The sequence below is a fragment of the Chelon labrosus genome (genome assembly GCF_963514085.1).
Source record: "Chelon labrosus genome assembly, chromosome: 7".
Taxonomy (NCBI): domain Eukaryota; kingdom Metazoa; phylum Chordata; class Actinopteri; order Mugiliformes; family Mugilidae; genus Chelon; species Chelon labrosus.
Window position 1 is genome coordinate 27,173,095 of NC_140343.1, and position 14,355 is coordinate 27,187,449.

Here is a 14,355-nt window from a genome sequence, read left to right on the forward strand (position 1 = left end):
ATAGACCCAGATAATAATCTTCAAAATCCAGTTTGAGTTGGTAGTAATGACTATTCACGCAGCATTTATTTTTATTTTTTTTAAGTAATACCAGTGCGAAATCCGCAGACCTAAATAAGATCTGCATAAAGACATCAGAGCTATTAAACAGAAATAAAAAAGAATAAGTTGAATTGTTAATGAAATGATTGCACAACAGGCGAGATATGCTTTATCTGTAAAAGTAGATGATTGATGAAAATATATAGTCTAAACATTTGTCTCTTCAACATGTAACAACAGCATCAACAACATTTTATGGAGCAGATGTCCTTAACAAAATTGGCAGTAAAAACAAATGACACCAAGAATATATTAACCCAAAACATATTCACAAAAAGTCCCTGAATGTAATGTCCAAGAAAATATAGAATATTGCCCCATGGACTTTCTGGATTTCACAGGATTTTGCTTGTTGAGAATTCGGGATAAAGTATTTATAAAATCACTCAACAGTATTACCGGTACAGAGTATCAAGGTACCCATTGCATGGTAAATAATTTTGGGGGACTGCAGCTAAATCCTCCTCCTCTCTCAAGCCTCTGGGATTAATCAGCGGTTTATTATTCTCATATAGTCTTTACAATGTGACATAGTAGTTATTTGATGTGGGGATACCACATAGGTTTCCTACAAAAAGGTGATGACCATAACTTTATGTTTATCAAACTGTATTATGGGAGTATTAATCAGTACTTAACCGTACAGAGTTATAGATGGGTTGGAAAAGCCATCATAGTTGTTGAATTGCAACCAAAAGGGAAACCATCAGCCTCATTGAAAATTAACATGATGAAAATTAATATTCAACTTCAAAATCTGGAAAACGGCATAAATCTTTAGGTCTCAGAGGTACTGAAAAGCTTTCAAAACATGATATTGATTATATGTCTTCATTTACTTTATTTTTACTAGTTATGTGTCAAGAGTTCTGTTTCAACAAAAGAAGTATATAGTGGTTTCCCAATTCACTCAGTAAAACAAAATCAGACTGTGAAAGTCAAAGCATTGGAAATGGCGTCGCAGTGAAATCTTTCTAATGGTGGACAGCCAATGAAGTCGCCATTAACTGATGTTCATTGTGTTGGGTTGTGTTCAGACCAAATGCGATCACACAAAGTCACATAAGCCACCTTTATCATGTTTAAAATGCATGTGTCCTGTAAAAGAAAATCTATATGCGTTCAAATGACAAAGTAAATCAATAATAACCTTTTTAGGATGAGTATACAACGCCATTTGTGTTTGGGAGTCAGAAAAATGTACTCACACCAAAACTAACCACCGTCAAAAGATGTTTTCATGATTACCCAATCTAAATACAATACATGGTGTTTGCATTCTTGCATTCTCACCAGATCCTTATGAATCGACATAAATCATAGTTGCGGACATGAAAAGCTTTTGATGTAGTTTGCATTACACAACGCCGCTCTACTGAAAATGTCACGCACTTTCACACAGTCTACAGCAGTAGTTATGAATTCAAAATGCATCAGATAATGCACTAAGCAGAAAATTGTCCCCTTAACACTTTTTGTCTCTTTACAATCATTGTTGCATTCCAAACCAAAAACGGGACAGCTGTAGCCATATTTTCTCTACGCCTTCAAGCTCTCCATCATCCTGCACCTAAGCTTGAATGACGAAGAGATATGGAGCCTAAACAGCCGCAGAACTTTCAAAATGGCAACTTCTGGTATGTAACATCCGGACAACTTGATAGAAATAATACCAGTTGTCCGGAAACTGTACGGGACAGTACGCACCTACCTGAGCCAAGACTGAAGGGACCGGGCGGCATAGGAAGCCGACGTTTCATCGACATCCATGAAGCGGCGAAGAGACGTGGCTGGACGCACACGTGGCTCAGATCAAACCAACCACCGGCCTTGGTCCTCACGCCATTCTGTGTCCCTCCACCCCCCACCCCCCACTCCTCCTATCCCATACAAGTGCTCCTCCTGTGTCCTCCATCTTTTAAAGATCCTCTCCACTTGGTTGTTGTCCGTCCCCTCTGAGTCCACTTTCTCCCTCGCTGTCATTCCTCTGCGTTTTTCGTCTCCTCTTCACCATACATCTCATGTCCTCATAAAAAATCAAGCATTTTCCATGACATTGTCCACTTTGTTTTTACTTTTACATGCAGTGGAAAAAAATATCTGTGGTAAGCAATCCAAAGAAAGCCTATAAAAATGTGTATAAATATAAAAAGATGTATAAATACTATGAAGATGTTAGAGCTTCTGCAGGTAAAAAATGAAAAGTAAAACAGCAGGATTATTCTTCGCACTGTAACTCTTTTTACAGTTAGAGAGCGCAGTTTGGATGCACAGTGGGGGGACAGAAGCATGAGAATGAGGGGAAAAAAAACTCCTATTTAAATAAATAAGGGAAGGATGCCACTGTTGCTATACAGAGTGAGGGGCTTAGCAGTCTCCTGAAATCCTATTGGTCGGCCTGTTGCCATGTGCTCAGCAGTCAGCAGAGATGCCGCGAACAAATCAAGGAAATGTTCTAATATTAGACTGTATGTATCTAGGCAGCAGGAGCCCCTGACCTCTCAACTCCGCCAGTGTTACGTTCCACTTCACAGATCAGCATAATGAAAGAAGTGGTGTGGAAGTAACTGGTTAAAAAAAAAAAAAAAAAACGTTAGCGCACTGTAGACAAAACAGAAGACCCAGCTCCGTCCATGATAGCCCTGCCAGTACAGCTAGAGCAACAGACAGAGAGGGAAAATGAGAAGAATCCACTACAGGTGACAAATACAAATAACATGTTGGCATGTCAATGCATTTACTGTGCTTCTTTTGACGATTTGTAAACACTCAGGGTTTTTCTAAGGGGCAGTTAGCTCATGAAAATGGCAGATCTATCAGTGTTATACTCATAAGTCGTCCTGTGATGAACTAGGTCCTTACATTAAAAATTTAAGTGTGACAAAAAAAGGCAATTTTAGCCTGTGTCTGCTGTATATTTTAATTAGAAATATTCTGTCATACATCCGAGTGTTCTTTATCAACTTGCCCCAGTTATTGAATTGTGGCATCAGTTTACATTGGTGGGCCTCGTTGGCAGTGCAGATTAGATGTGTATGACTTTTATATTGTTAGTAGTTAGGGTTATTATATTTGGGGTTTTGTATCGTTATACATTTCTATGGATAACTTTTGTACACAAATTTTCTTTTCACATCATAATTTCACAATACATCTTATCTGTCTATAATGTTAGAACTTAATACAAAAGAAATCTATAAAATAGAAAAGAACTGTATGTAATATATAGTGCATTCAATCCAAAATCTTTATCATGACTTGAAAACTGTTGGTATCAATTCCATCCTCTATTTTTATATAATCTGAAATATTTCAGAATTATTTTAAAAAACTGTCTCTAAACCATACATGGTTAATTAGAGAATTAAATATTTTTATTATAATCACAAAATCACATGTAAAATGCAAAAGATTGTCATTCTGACTGTAGCAGTATTAAAAAGACATTGTCTGTTTTAACACAAAAGTGACCATAAAAGAAAGTGGGGAAAACTTTTTACTCTGCATGTCAATTTCTCACATTTTGAATGTATGTTTGGTAAGACATTCAATGTATCTGATATTTTAAGATAAATACATTAATAAATACAAAAATGTTAGCTCAAGAAAGGGACCCATGAAGACAGCAATTCAAAAAAATGAAGCAACTAGAAATTGACAGCAGTGTCTTCTATTTAACCTCCTGCTAAGTTAAACATCTTCAGTTCTTCATTATGAGGTCAAGGAACTCCCTCCTGGTCACTGGATTATCATGAAAGCATCCCAGCATGACACTTGTTACAGTGCTGGCATTCATCTTCTGCACTCCTCTCATTACCATGCACATGTGACTGAAACAAAAAAAAATAAAATAAAATTGTTAACGTGAAGTCGGTCAGAAAGTGAAGTATCAGAACTTGGAATTTAATTGCCTATAAACAGATGTAGGCTATTAAACAGATAGATATATACCTTTCTGTTTTCATAGGGACATCTCCAAAACATTGTGTCAAACATTTTAAGATGCAAGTCCTGTCGTTGGGCATGGTTGCTCAAAGCTTTCGTAGTCATGTTCTGAAGCCATTCCTCTATAAGGTCATGCTTTTGATATCCTAAAGAATATGACTAGAAAAGTCTTTTAATTTGAGCATTTATATTTAGAACCAGCTAAATGACCATTTTGTGATTGCTGAGTCAGGAATTGGTAAAAACATATACTCCAGGAGTGAAGCTGTTCAAAGTCAAATGCATTACTTTTAAATTGTTATCACCCACCCCTAGGCACAGCTAGCAAGCAAGTGCCCATATCCTGTTAATCAGGGCTATTCAATTAATTGGGAATTGGGGCCAGCTCATGAAACTGAGGCAAACTAAGGGGCCAGAGAATAAACGTAATCACAGTGACAAATAAAGAAATTACAACAACATACTGAAGGAGTCAGTGTATTCTATTTTGTAAATGCAGAACAGCATATGCACAAAGGGTTGCCATCTCCCTGAAAAATAAATAAGGGACACCTCATTGGCAGGGCCAGCCGACCCGATTATATTATGATAAATTGTGGCCACGAAATAAGTATAACGTGCGCACGAAATACTAATTCGTGGCCACAATTTAATTATTTTTTTGACCATGTCACCATAGGTTCTCCGTAGTACGCAGAGCATTCCTCTTGTAAAAGTGCAATAAGAAAAGTTCAAACAGAAAGTGTGAGTAAAAGTTGTTTGCTTTGTTGTCTTTGTAGCTCTGTATCTTCTTCACAACAACAGTACCTCGACCAATGAGATGAGCGGGATTCCCGCTGTCAGCTCATTGGTCACAGAGCAGGAGACGGCCTGAGAATAACTTTACCGTAAATTTTCACATAAAGCGCCCTGTTGTTCATTCATTCCATTGACATTTTACCCACCATTTTTGATTCTCACGGTACGGGACAAAGTGCGTCCCGTTTCAGCTCCGTACGGGACGCGTACTTTTGTTTCTAAATACAGAACGATTCTGTTTTTCAAGGGACGGTTGGCAACCCTCTTCATATGGACAACTACTGAACTCATTTTTTTTTTTTTTAAAGTAGAGAGAGATATTTTGTCTTGTTAGCCAACCTTCGTGCTTCAGAGCGGTCAGAGCCAGACATATACAGTCAGTGCTCAGAGCGTTGTACTCGAGCGCAAACGGCGACTTTGACTGGTCGTGTGCGGTCCCTCAAAATATAGGTCCGACGTGTGTATACCATCTCCTACTGCACAAGAGAATGTACAATTAGCCATAGTCATGCGCTGTATTAGACTATCCATATGTAATAACTACACAACACTGTAAGGGCCGGTACAAAATTCCTCAGGGGCCAGACCCGACCCGGGAGCCGCCAATTGAATAGCCCGGCTGTAGATATGTGCTTAAAAATACAATCTATAATCATCTATATAAACAATGCCATTTTTTCTTTTTTTTAACTTGGCCTTTTTACTCACTGCCACAAAAATCTTTAGGAGAATGCGTATCATCATTATTGAACCCATCAGGTATTTGTCCAAGACAGAGGGATGGGAATATTGTGAGTGTGGATTCTAAAACTCAAGGTCTCTGAGAGTATTGAGGACACCTCTTTCCAAATAGTCTGAATAAAACGACATGACAATAAAACGTGTTCATCATCAGCCATCATTTCTCCATATTTCCTTCAGCAGTGGAGTTGAGTGCTGTTTGATCTCTGTTTGGGAATCATGTAATATTTAATCAAGTTTTTCCAACAGGAGTCTATCCAGGTTTAGGAGTTGCTGGAATTTCCATTCATTCCAGCATACAGTGTTTCCTTGGTCATGTCAGTGTCAAATTCTCCCTCCCATCTGCAATGTCCATTGTGTGGACTCATAAAGACAACTCAAAAGTCCATTTGGCTTTGTAAGAAGAATTACACCAGCACGCAAGGGGTCTCAGAAGAGCTGATAGGTAGTAATCCCTAAAGAAGGGAGGACCAAACCCTGCTTTGCTTAGGCAGATGAATGATTGTGAATACCTTGTCTGTAGTTCTCCTTTTGTTTATGATTTCCCATAATGTTTCCTGATGTCATAGACCAATAATATTATTTGCCATATTAGACTCTGTTACTTATCATTATGAATCTAAAATGCACAAGTGCCATTATGAATGTATTTTATTTAGCCTGTATTTAACATTTCAGATACTGTATAAACTCAAGGCTGCTTTTAGCCTTGTTGCTAGAATTTCATGACAGATGTCCTAAAGGCACTGTAATAGACAGTTTTGTAAAAATACGGTCACTGGGTAAAATAATTCAGTTTTGTCTTTATTACATACCGTATATATAAACTTACAGTGAAGCATTTTGTAGGATAATAAAAAACAAAACACGTAATTGGTTACATGCCAGTACTGTTGTCTGTTTCACTGCATTATTGGGTAAACATGTTCACTTCTTTGTGAGGTCAAGGAACTCCTTCCTGGTCTTGGGATCATCATGAAATCTTCCCAGCATGACACTTGTAACAGTGCTGGCGTTCATCTTCTGCACACCTCTCATCACCATGCACATGTGACTGAAATGCAGAAGAGAGGTTGTTTAAATGACTTTAGAGACATTGCATAGTGCTGCTAAAGTAACCCTGGTGTATTAACAACAAAAAAATAAAAAAAACTTACAAGGTGGACAAAACAAGTTCCCACATTTTTTAAACACAGTTAATGTCAACAAAGATGAAATACTCACGCTGCCTCAATCACCACTGCTACTCCAGCAGGCTCCAGTGCCTCAGAGATGGCTGAAGCAATCTGTTTGGTTAGACGCTCCTGAACTGTTGGGAAAATAAATAAAAAAATGAATAAAGAACATGAAACAAAATACAAGAAATAAGACTGAAACACAAGTTGTGTTTACCTTGAAGCCTCCTGCTGTAGATCTCAACAATTCTGTAAGAAAATTTAAATAGAGAATGAAACTTGTGCATTTACATTGTACATACATGTGCATCTGTGTGTATGTAGTTACTTACCGAGCCAGCTTGCTGAGACCAACCACTTTCTTGTTTGGCAAGTATGCTATATGAGCCTGTCACATTAAAAGAAATGATTATCATGTCAGTGTTAATAACAATGTGTCAAAATATATTAAATACACTCTATATTTCAAGACAGATCAGAACAACAGTATCTTTCAGTAGTATCAATCTCAATCAATCAATCGTTATTTATAAAGCACTTTAAAAACAACAAGGTTGGCCAAAGTGCTGTACACAGACATGAGAATATAATAGTAATCAAACAAAGGCCTATATTGGCCATTCAACCAGATACTGAAGAAGAAATGGCATTGTGAAATCCCAAAGGTGTGTTTTGAGATAATGTAGAAACTCCATTGTGTCTCTATTATGTCATTTATTCAGCAAATTCCTTTTTTTAAAGAAAAATCAAGAGCCTTAAGGTTCTTAAGATTTTAACTTTTCATTTGAATACATTTTTCATGGTCTCTGATTGAAAATATTTGAGGTTAAATTACCTTGCCAAAGAAGGGCACCAGATGATGTTCACAGAGAGAAAACAAATCAATATCCTTGACAATCACCATCTCTTCGTGGTTTTCATCAAAGATAGCACTGTTCAAGATATCTGTGTGGAGAGTGGATGTTAGTTGTACATCCTATGTTACAGTGGAGGATGAAATCAATTGTCAACATTACAAAGGACCCAGAATGTTGCAGATTCATTTGTTTTTACCTTGTAATGGATAAATCAGTAAAGAGAAAATGTACTATGAAACATCTTAACATGTGTATTTAAGTACTGAGGTTTGAGTCAAGTTATTGCTACAGATGTCTGTCCTCACCTTGAGTTGTTTCCTTGTAGCCTTTAGTGAGGAACTGCATGGCTTTGGCTGCACGTAGTGGTGTACGTAGAAGTCCCTCTCGGTCGACGTCCTCTCCGAGCTCATTCAGTATGGTGGTGTAGGCTTTCTCAATGCAGCACAGCATGTTAGCATCTGTAGCATCCTTTGTGTCCTTTTCTTGTCTGTGGGAATTTGCGGGCTCATTGCATACGTTTAGATACTCATCAGTTACTCCATTCATCTCTGAAGCATGGTGATACTCCATTCTGGCTCATACGACGACTTTGAGTGAAGAACACTGCAGGATAAAAATGGCCCGGTGGTAAGCTGTTTGCTCAGTGGTCTCAGAAAGAACATTCCCTGGTTTATATACTCCTGATGGAGGCCCTGAGGCTACGGCATCACTGAGCCCTCAAGACACACATGCAGGATGTTCCCTATTTTAACACTGATTAAGCTTCAACTTAACATCCAGACAAGGTATCTAATGACTACAGAAATCAATTTAAAATTATCTCCCAATAAGTACCATGGCCATGGAGTAGCAGATGACTGACCCTGTGAGTTGAGCTTAAATGCCTAGAAATCACATGATTTGGCTCTGTCCATTGTCACGACCTGGCTCGTAAGCCATGATAAAAGACAAAGAAACGCGCTAAAACATAAAGGTCCGTGTAACGCTTATCAGTTCAATTTTCTAAACACAAACGGACATTTGGAAAAACAGAAAAATGGATTCAAATATCCAATTTTTCATTTTTTTCCACCTTGACAAATTAAAAAATTGGATTTTTAAACTGTTTTTCCAATTTTCTGTTTTCATTCAGAGGATCAGAAATTTAGAAAATTACAAAATTGTGTAAAAATTGCGTCTGGGCTCCAATTATTCAATACTGCAATGATATTCTCTCCCTCGTTCCACGTAGTTCTATGACGTTGCGCCGGTTGTGAGAATTGGTTGGCTACTGGCTAGTTATCGTGGGTGTGTCTGGGTGTGTTTTGGCGGGCATTCAAGAAGACTCTGGGCAGTCATGTTGACGCTGGATAACTACGAGAATATAATCCGAAATCTTGTTGAGAATGTAGGTTATAGCCTACTTGCGGGCAAGTGCAAAACTTCTTACAGACGAACTTTGGACTGAACAGGGGGCAAGCATCTCGTCATTGTACAAGTTTTGCATGGATCGTAACATACACAGGCTTGATTATGCAAGACTAGGAAGGGAAGGGACAAATCAACTTGTCGCGTCAGCGGCAGCCTCAAGTGGTCCTGTGTATGGGCGGAGGATGACGACCGGTTTACTGAGGGAGATAGAGAATAATAATTGAGTAATTGGAGCCCAGACGCAATTTTGCAAATTTCTAAATTTCTGTTCCTCTGAATAAAAACAGAAAATTGGAAAAGCGGTTTAAAGATCTAATTTTTAAATTTGTCAAAGCGGAAAAAAATGAAAAATTGGATATTTGAATCCATTTTTCTGTTTTTCCAAATGTCCGTTTGTGTTTAGAAAATTGAACTGATAAGCGTTACACGGACCCATAAAGGTCAACTGATTTATTAAAACAAACCAAAAGAACCCATAAGAATTAATGAGATTTGAGGGTGAGTATCAGTGTGTCTGTTGATGGGTGCATGTTGGTGTATGTGTGTTGTTGAGAGGTGCTAACACAAAACAAATAGGCCAAAGCCAACAGAACCAAAACCCTTGTTGGAGGAGTCCAGGTGGAAGATGAGAGAGAGAGAGTGAGGATCGTGACTGCCAGGTTTTATAAGCTCAGGGAGACTGGCCAGGTGCTCCCAATTGCTCAAAATTAAACCCGACCACTGAGGTACCTGCAGAAACAGACAAGACAAGACAAGGGGAAAACACTAAACAGGCCCTAGTGGCAGGTGGCCGTCACACCATGTAGAACAACTTCAGCCAGGAAGATTCGGAAAACAACGATGTGCGTAAGAATTAATTATTTAATCCATATAAGGATTTACAGACATGACAGTTGGCAATATGAAACGTCTTTGGCGCAGGCCCCGTCCTCGGTCCAGGTCTCGAAGCGATCGGACCCTGCAGATCCTGCCGGAGTGAGACGGCAGGGGCGGAGCCTACGGCCGGACGGGGACCGGACTGGTGGTGGTTGGGGAGGGAGGAGGGAACGTCGAAAGTCTGTACCTGAAAGCAGCAAGACAGGTGCGTGACTCGGTTCATTATAAAGACAGGCGGGGCTGCCGATTGGTTAGGGGTAATGAATGAATGAGTGACGTATTGGAGTCTTCCCAGCAGAACTACGCTGGCGCTTACATTACCACCCACACGTTGCTTTTATTTTATTTTATTTTGAAGGAAGAATTAAAAAAAACAAAAAAACATCTATCTGTTTAATTGCCTATTCGCTACCTTTGTGTTTTCATACGGGACATCTCCAAAACATTATGTCAAATATTTTAAGATGCAAGTCCTGTCGTTGGGCATGGTTGCTCAAAGCTTTCGTAGTCATGTTCTGAACCCATTCCTCTATAAGGTCATGCTTTTGATATCCTAAAGAATATGACTAGAAAAGTCTTTCAATTTGAGCATTTATATTTAGAACCAGCTAAATGACCATTTTGTGATTGCTGAGTCAGGGATTGGTGAAAACATATACTCCAGGAGTGAAGCTGTTCAATGTCAAATGCAGGAAATATTACTTTTAAATTGTTATCACCCACCCCTAGGCACAGCTAGCAAACAAGTGCCCATATCCTGTAGATGTTTATAACCATGCTTAAAAATACAATCTATAATCATCTATATAAACAATGCCATTTTTTCTTTTTTTTAACTTGGCCTATTTTCTCACTGCCACAGAAAATCTTTAGGAGAATGCGTATCAACACTATTGAACCCATCAGGTATTTGTCCAAGACAGAGGGATGGGAATATTGTGAGTGTGGATTCTAAAACTCAAGGTTTCTGAGAGTATTGAGGACAACTCTTTCCAAATAGTCTGAATAAAACGACATAACCATAAAACGTGTTCATCATCAGCCATCATTTCTCCATATTTCCTTCAGCAGTGGAGTTGAGTGCTGTTTGATCTCTGTTTGGGAATCATGTAATATTTAATCAAGTTGTTCCAACAGGAGTCTATCCAGGTTTAGGAGTTGCTGGAATTTCCATTAATTCCACCATATAGCATTTCCTTGGTCATGTCAGTGTCAAATTCTCCCTCCCATCTGCAATGTCCATTGTGTGGACTCATAAAGACAACTCAAAAGTCCATTTGGCTTTGTAAGAAGAATTACACCAGCACGCAAGGGGTCTCAGAAGAGCTGATAGGTAGTAATCCCTAAAGAAGGGAGGACCAAACCCTGCTTTGCTTAGGCAGAGGGATGATTGTGAATACCTTGTCTGTAGTTCTCCTTTTGTTCATGATTTCCCATAATGTTGCCTGATGTCATAGACCAATAATAACATTATTTGCCATATTAGACATCTCTGTGTCTTATCATTATGAATCTGTATACACTCAAGGCTGCTTTTAGCCTTGTTGCTAGAATTTCATGACAGATGTCCTAAAGGCATACTGTAATAGACAGTTTTATAAAAAATACAGTCACTGGGTAAAATAATTCAGTTTTATTTTTATTATATATATAAACTTACAGTGAAGCATTTTGTAGGATAATAAAAAACAAAACACGTAATTGCTTAAATGCCAGTACTGTTGTCTGTTTCACTGCATTATTGGGTAAACATTTTCACTTCTTTGTGAGGTCAAGGAACTCCTTCCTGGTCTTGGGATCATCATGAAATCTTCCCAGCATGACACTTGTAACAGTGCTGGCGTTCATCTTCTGCACACCTCTCATCACCATGCACATGTGACTGAAATGCAGAAGAGAGGTTGTTTAAATAACTGTAGAGACGTTGCATAGTGCTGCTAAAGTAACCCTGGTGTATTAACAAAAAAAACCAAAAAAAACTTACAAGGTGGACAAAACAAGTTCCCACATTTTTTAAACACAGTTAAAGTCAACAAAGATGAAATACTCACGCTGCCTCAATCACCACTGCTACTCCAGCAGGCTCCAGTGCCTCAGAGATGGCTGAAGTAATCTGTTTGGTTAGACGCTCCTGAACTGTTGGGAAAATAAATAAAAAAATGAATAAAGAACATGAAACAAAATACAAGAAATAAGACTGAAACACAAGTTGTGTTTACCTTGAAGCCTCCTGCTGTAGATCTCAACAATTCTGTAAGAAAATTTAAATAGAGAATGAAACTTGTGCATTTACATTGTACATATATGTGCATCTGTGTGTATGTAGTTACTTACCGAGCCAGCTTGCTGAGACCAACCACTTTCTTGTTTGGCAAGTATGCTATATGAGCCTGTCACATTAAAAGAAATGATTATCATGTCAAAATATATTAAATACACTCTATATTTCAAGAGATCAGAACAACAGTATCTGTCAATAGTATCAATCTCAATCAATCGATCTTTATTTATAAAGCACTTTAAAAACAACAAGGTTGGCCAAAGTGCTGTACACAGACATGGGAATATAATAGTAATCAAACAAAGGCCTATATTGGCCATTCAACCAGATACTGAAGAAGAAATGGCATTGTGAAATCCCAAAGGTGTGTTTTGAGATAATGTAGAAACTACATTGTGTCTCTATTATGTCATTTATTCAGCAAATTCCTTTTTTAAAGAAAAATCAAGAGCCTTAAGGTTCTTAAGATTTTAACTTTTCATTTGAATACATTTTTCATGGTCTCTGATTGAAAATATTTGAGGTTAAATTACCTTGCCAAAGAAGGGCACCAGATGATGTTCACAGAGAGAAAACAAATCAATATCCTTGACAATCACCATCTCTTCATGGTTTTCATCAAAGATAGCACTGTTCAAGATATCTGTGTGGAGAGTGGATGTTAGTTGTACATCCTATGTTACAGTGGAGGATGAAATCAATTGTCAACATTACAAAGGACCCAGAATGTTGCAAATTCATTTGTTTTTACCTTGTAATGGATAAATCAGTAAAGAGAAAATGTACTATGAAACATCTTAACATGTGTATTTAAGTACTGAGGTTTGAGTCAAGTTATTACTACAGATGTCTGTCCTCACCTTGAGTTGTTTCCTTGTAGCCTTTAGTGAGGAACTACATGGCTTTGGCTGCACGTAGTGGTGTACGTAGAAGTCCCTCTCGGTCGACGTCCTCTCCGAGCTCATTCAGTATGGTGGTGTAGGCTTTCTCAATGCAGCACAGCATGTTAGCATCTGTAGCATCCTTTGTGTCCTTCTCTTGTCTGTGGGAATTTGTGGGCTCATTGCATATGTTTAGATACTCATCAGTTACTCCATTCATCTCTGAACCATGGGGATACTCCATTCTGGCTAGTACGACGACTTTGAGTGAAGAACACTGCAGGATAAAAATGACCCGGTGGTAAGCTGTTTGCTCAGTGGTCTCAGAAGGGACATCCCCTGTTTTTTGTACTCCTGATGGACACCCTGAGGCTACGGCATCCCTGAGCCCTCAAGACACACGCAGGAGAAAATTACCCGTGAATAGTTCCCTATTTTAACACAAATGAAGCTTTAGCCTAACACCCACACAAGGTATCTAATGACCACACAAATCAGTTTAAAATTATCTCGCAACAGCTTCCACGGCGTACCATTTCACTGATCCTGTGATTTGAACTTAAATACCTAGTAATCCCATGCTTTGGGACTTCTTTTTTTTTTCACTGTGTGAAACAACTACCACTCACATTTACAATAAGTCTTGACATTCTCTTTTAGGCTTCGGTTAGACAGGGCAGTGAAATAACGTTGGATGACATTTCTATCAATTAAAACACAGCTGACTGCCTCATATGTAAAAAATTTAATTTTTCCAAATCAAACTCACATTGTTTTTATTAAACACAGATTCACAAAATACAGAACCTTTCAAAGTTGGAGTAAACATTTCTAAAGAATTACCTGTCGTATTGCGACTACCCATTAGTGATAGCCATGCCTGTAGGCATAATGTTTTTAGTATGACCTCTATCTGTTAAGTTGTCTTGGACACTATAGGTCAGGGATTCCTTTAAGGAATGTGAATAGATTTGGTACAAATATTCACTTTGATTCAAGGATGAACTGATTACAATTGAGTGGTCAAAGTTGAAAGTGGCCGTAGCCTAAGAATTCATACGCCAATCATGACATCATTCCACAGAAATGTTTTATAGCATAAAATGATAAAGATGTGATACTTTACTATTATGTCACAGTGAAGTATGGAAGAAACTGCAACTTGACTGGTTGGCATACAACAGGAAGTTGTAGGTTCTTTTCTTTGTTCGATTTTTTTTTTTTTTTTTTTACTTCTTACTGTGATGTAAAATAAGTTAGACCTGACCCTACGAGTTCATATTGTTCAG

At 38.2% G+C, this 14,355-nt stretch overlaps 1 protein-coding gene and 1 pseudogene across 3 annotated transcripts; both read right to left on the reverse strand.

The window, feature by feature from the left end:
• Positions 1-6,231: 6,231 nt before the first annotated feature.
• LOC311491255 (GTP cyclohydrolase 1 2-like) lies at positions 6,232-10,010 on the reverse strand. Of its 2 annotated transcripts, XM_084549149.1 has the most exons (7): positions 9,622-10,010; positions 7,924-8,221; positions 7,597-7,706; positions 7,094-7,149; positions 6,979-7,010; positions 6,811-6,895; positions 6,232-6,640 (listed from the first exon to the last, which is right to left on the reverse strand). In XM_084549149.1, exons 2-7 carry the CDS (start codon positions 8,186-8,188, stop codon positions 6,514-6,516), a joined length of 675 nt encoding a protein of 224 aa, XP_084405275.1. In that variant the 5' UTR covers positions 8,189-8,221; positions 9,622-10,010; the 3' UTR covers positions 6,232-6,513. The 2 variants fall into 2 exon arrangements, with proteins under 2 accessions (XP_084405275.1, XP_084405274.1); XM_084549148.1 differs by having other exon boundaries at positions 7,924-10,010.
• Positions 10,011-11,492: 1,482 nt separating this feature from the next.
• LOC311491200 (GTP cyclohydrolase 1 2-like) lies at positions 11,493-13,767 on the reverse strand (annotated as a pseudogene). The gene is made up of 6 exons (XR_014699952.1): positions 13,046-13,767; positions 12,719-12,828; positions 12,239-12,294; positions 12,124-12,155; positions 11,956-12,040; positions 11,493-11,786 (listed from the first exon to the last, which is right to left on the reverse strand). The product of XR_014699952.1 is annotated as a GTP cyclohydrolase 1 2-like (transcript).
• Positions 13,768-14,355: the final 588 nt, after the last annotated feature.

Coding starts and splice junctions, on each gene's coding strand:
- LOC311491255 (XM_084549149.1), bottom strand. CDS start 8,188: ATGGAGTATCACCATGCTTCAGAGATGAATGGAGTAACTGATGAGTAT. Junction 7,707..7,923: donor CTACAAGGAAACAACTCAAG/GTGAGGACAGAC, acceptor CTCTCCACACAG/ATATCTTGAACAGTGCTATC. Junction 6,896..6,978: donor CTACAGCAGGAGGCTTCAAG/GTAAACACAACT, acceptor TTTTCCCAACAG/TTCAGGAGCGTCTAACCAAA.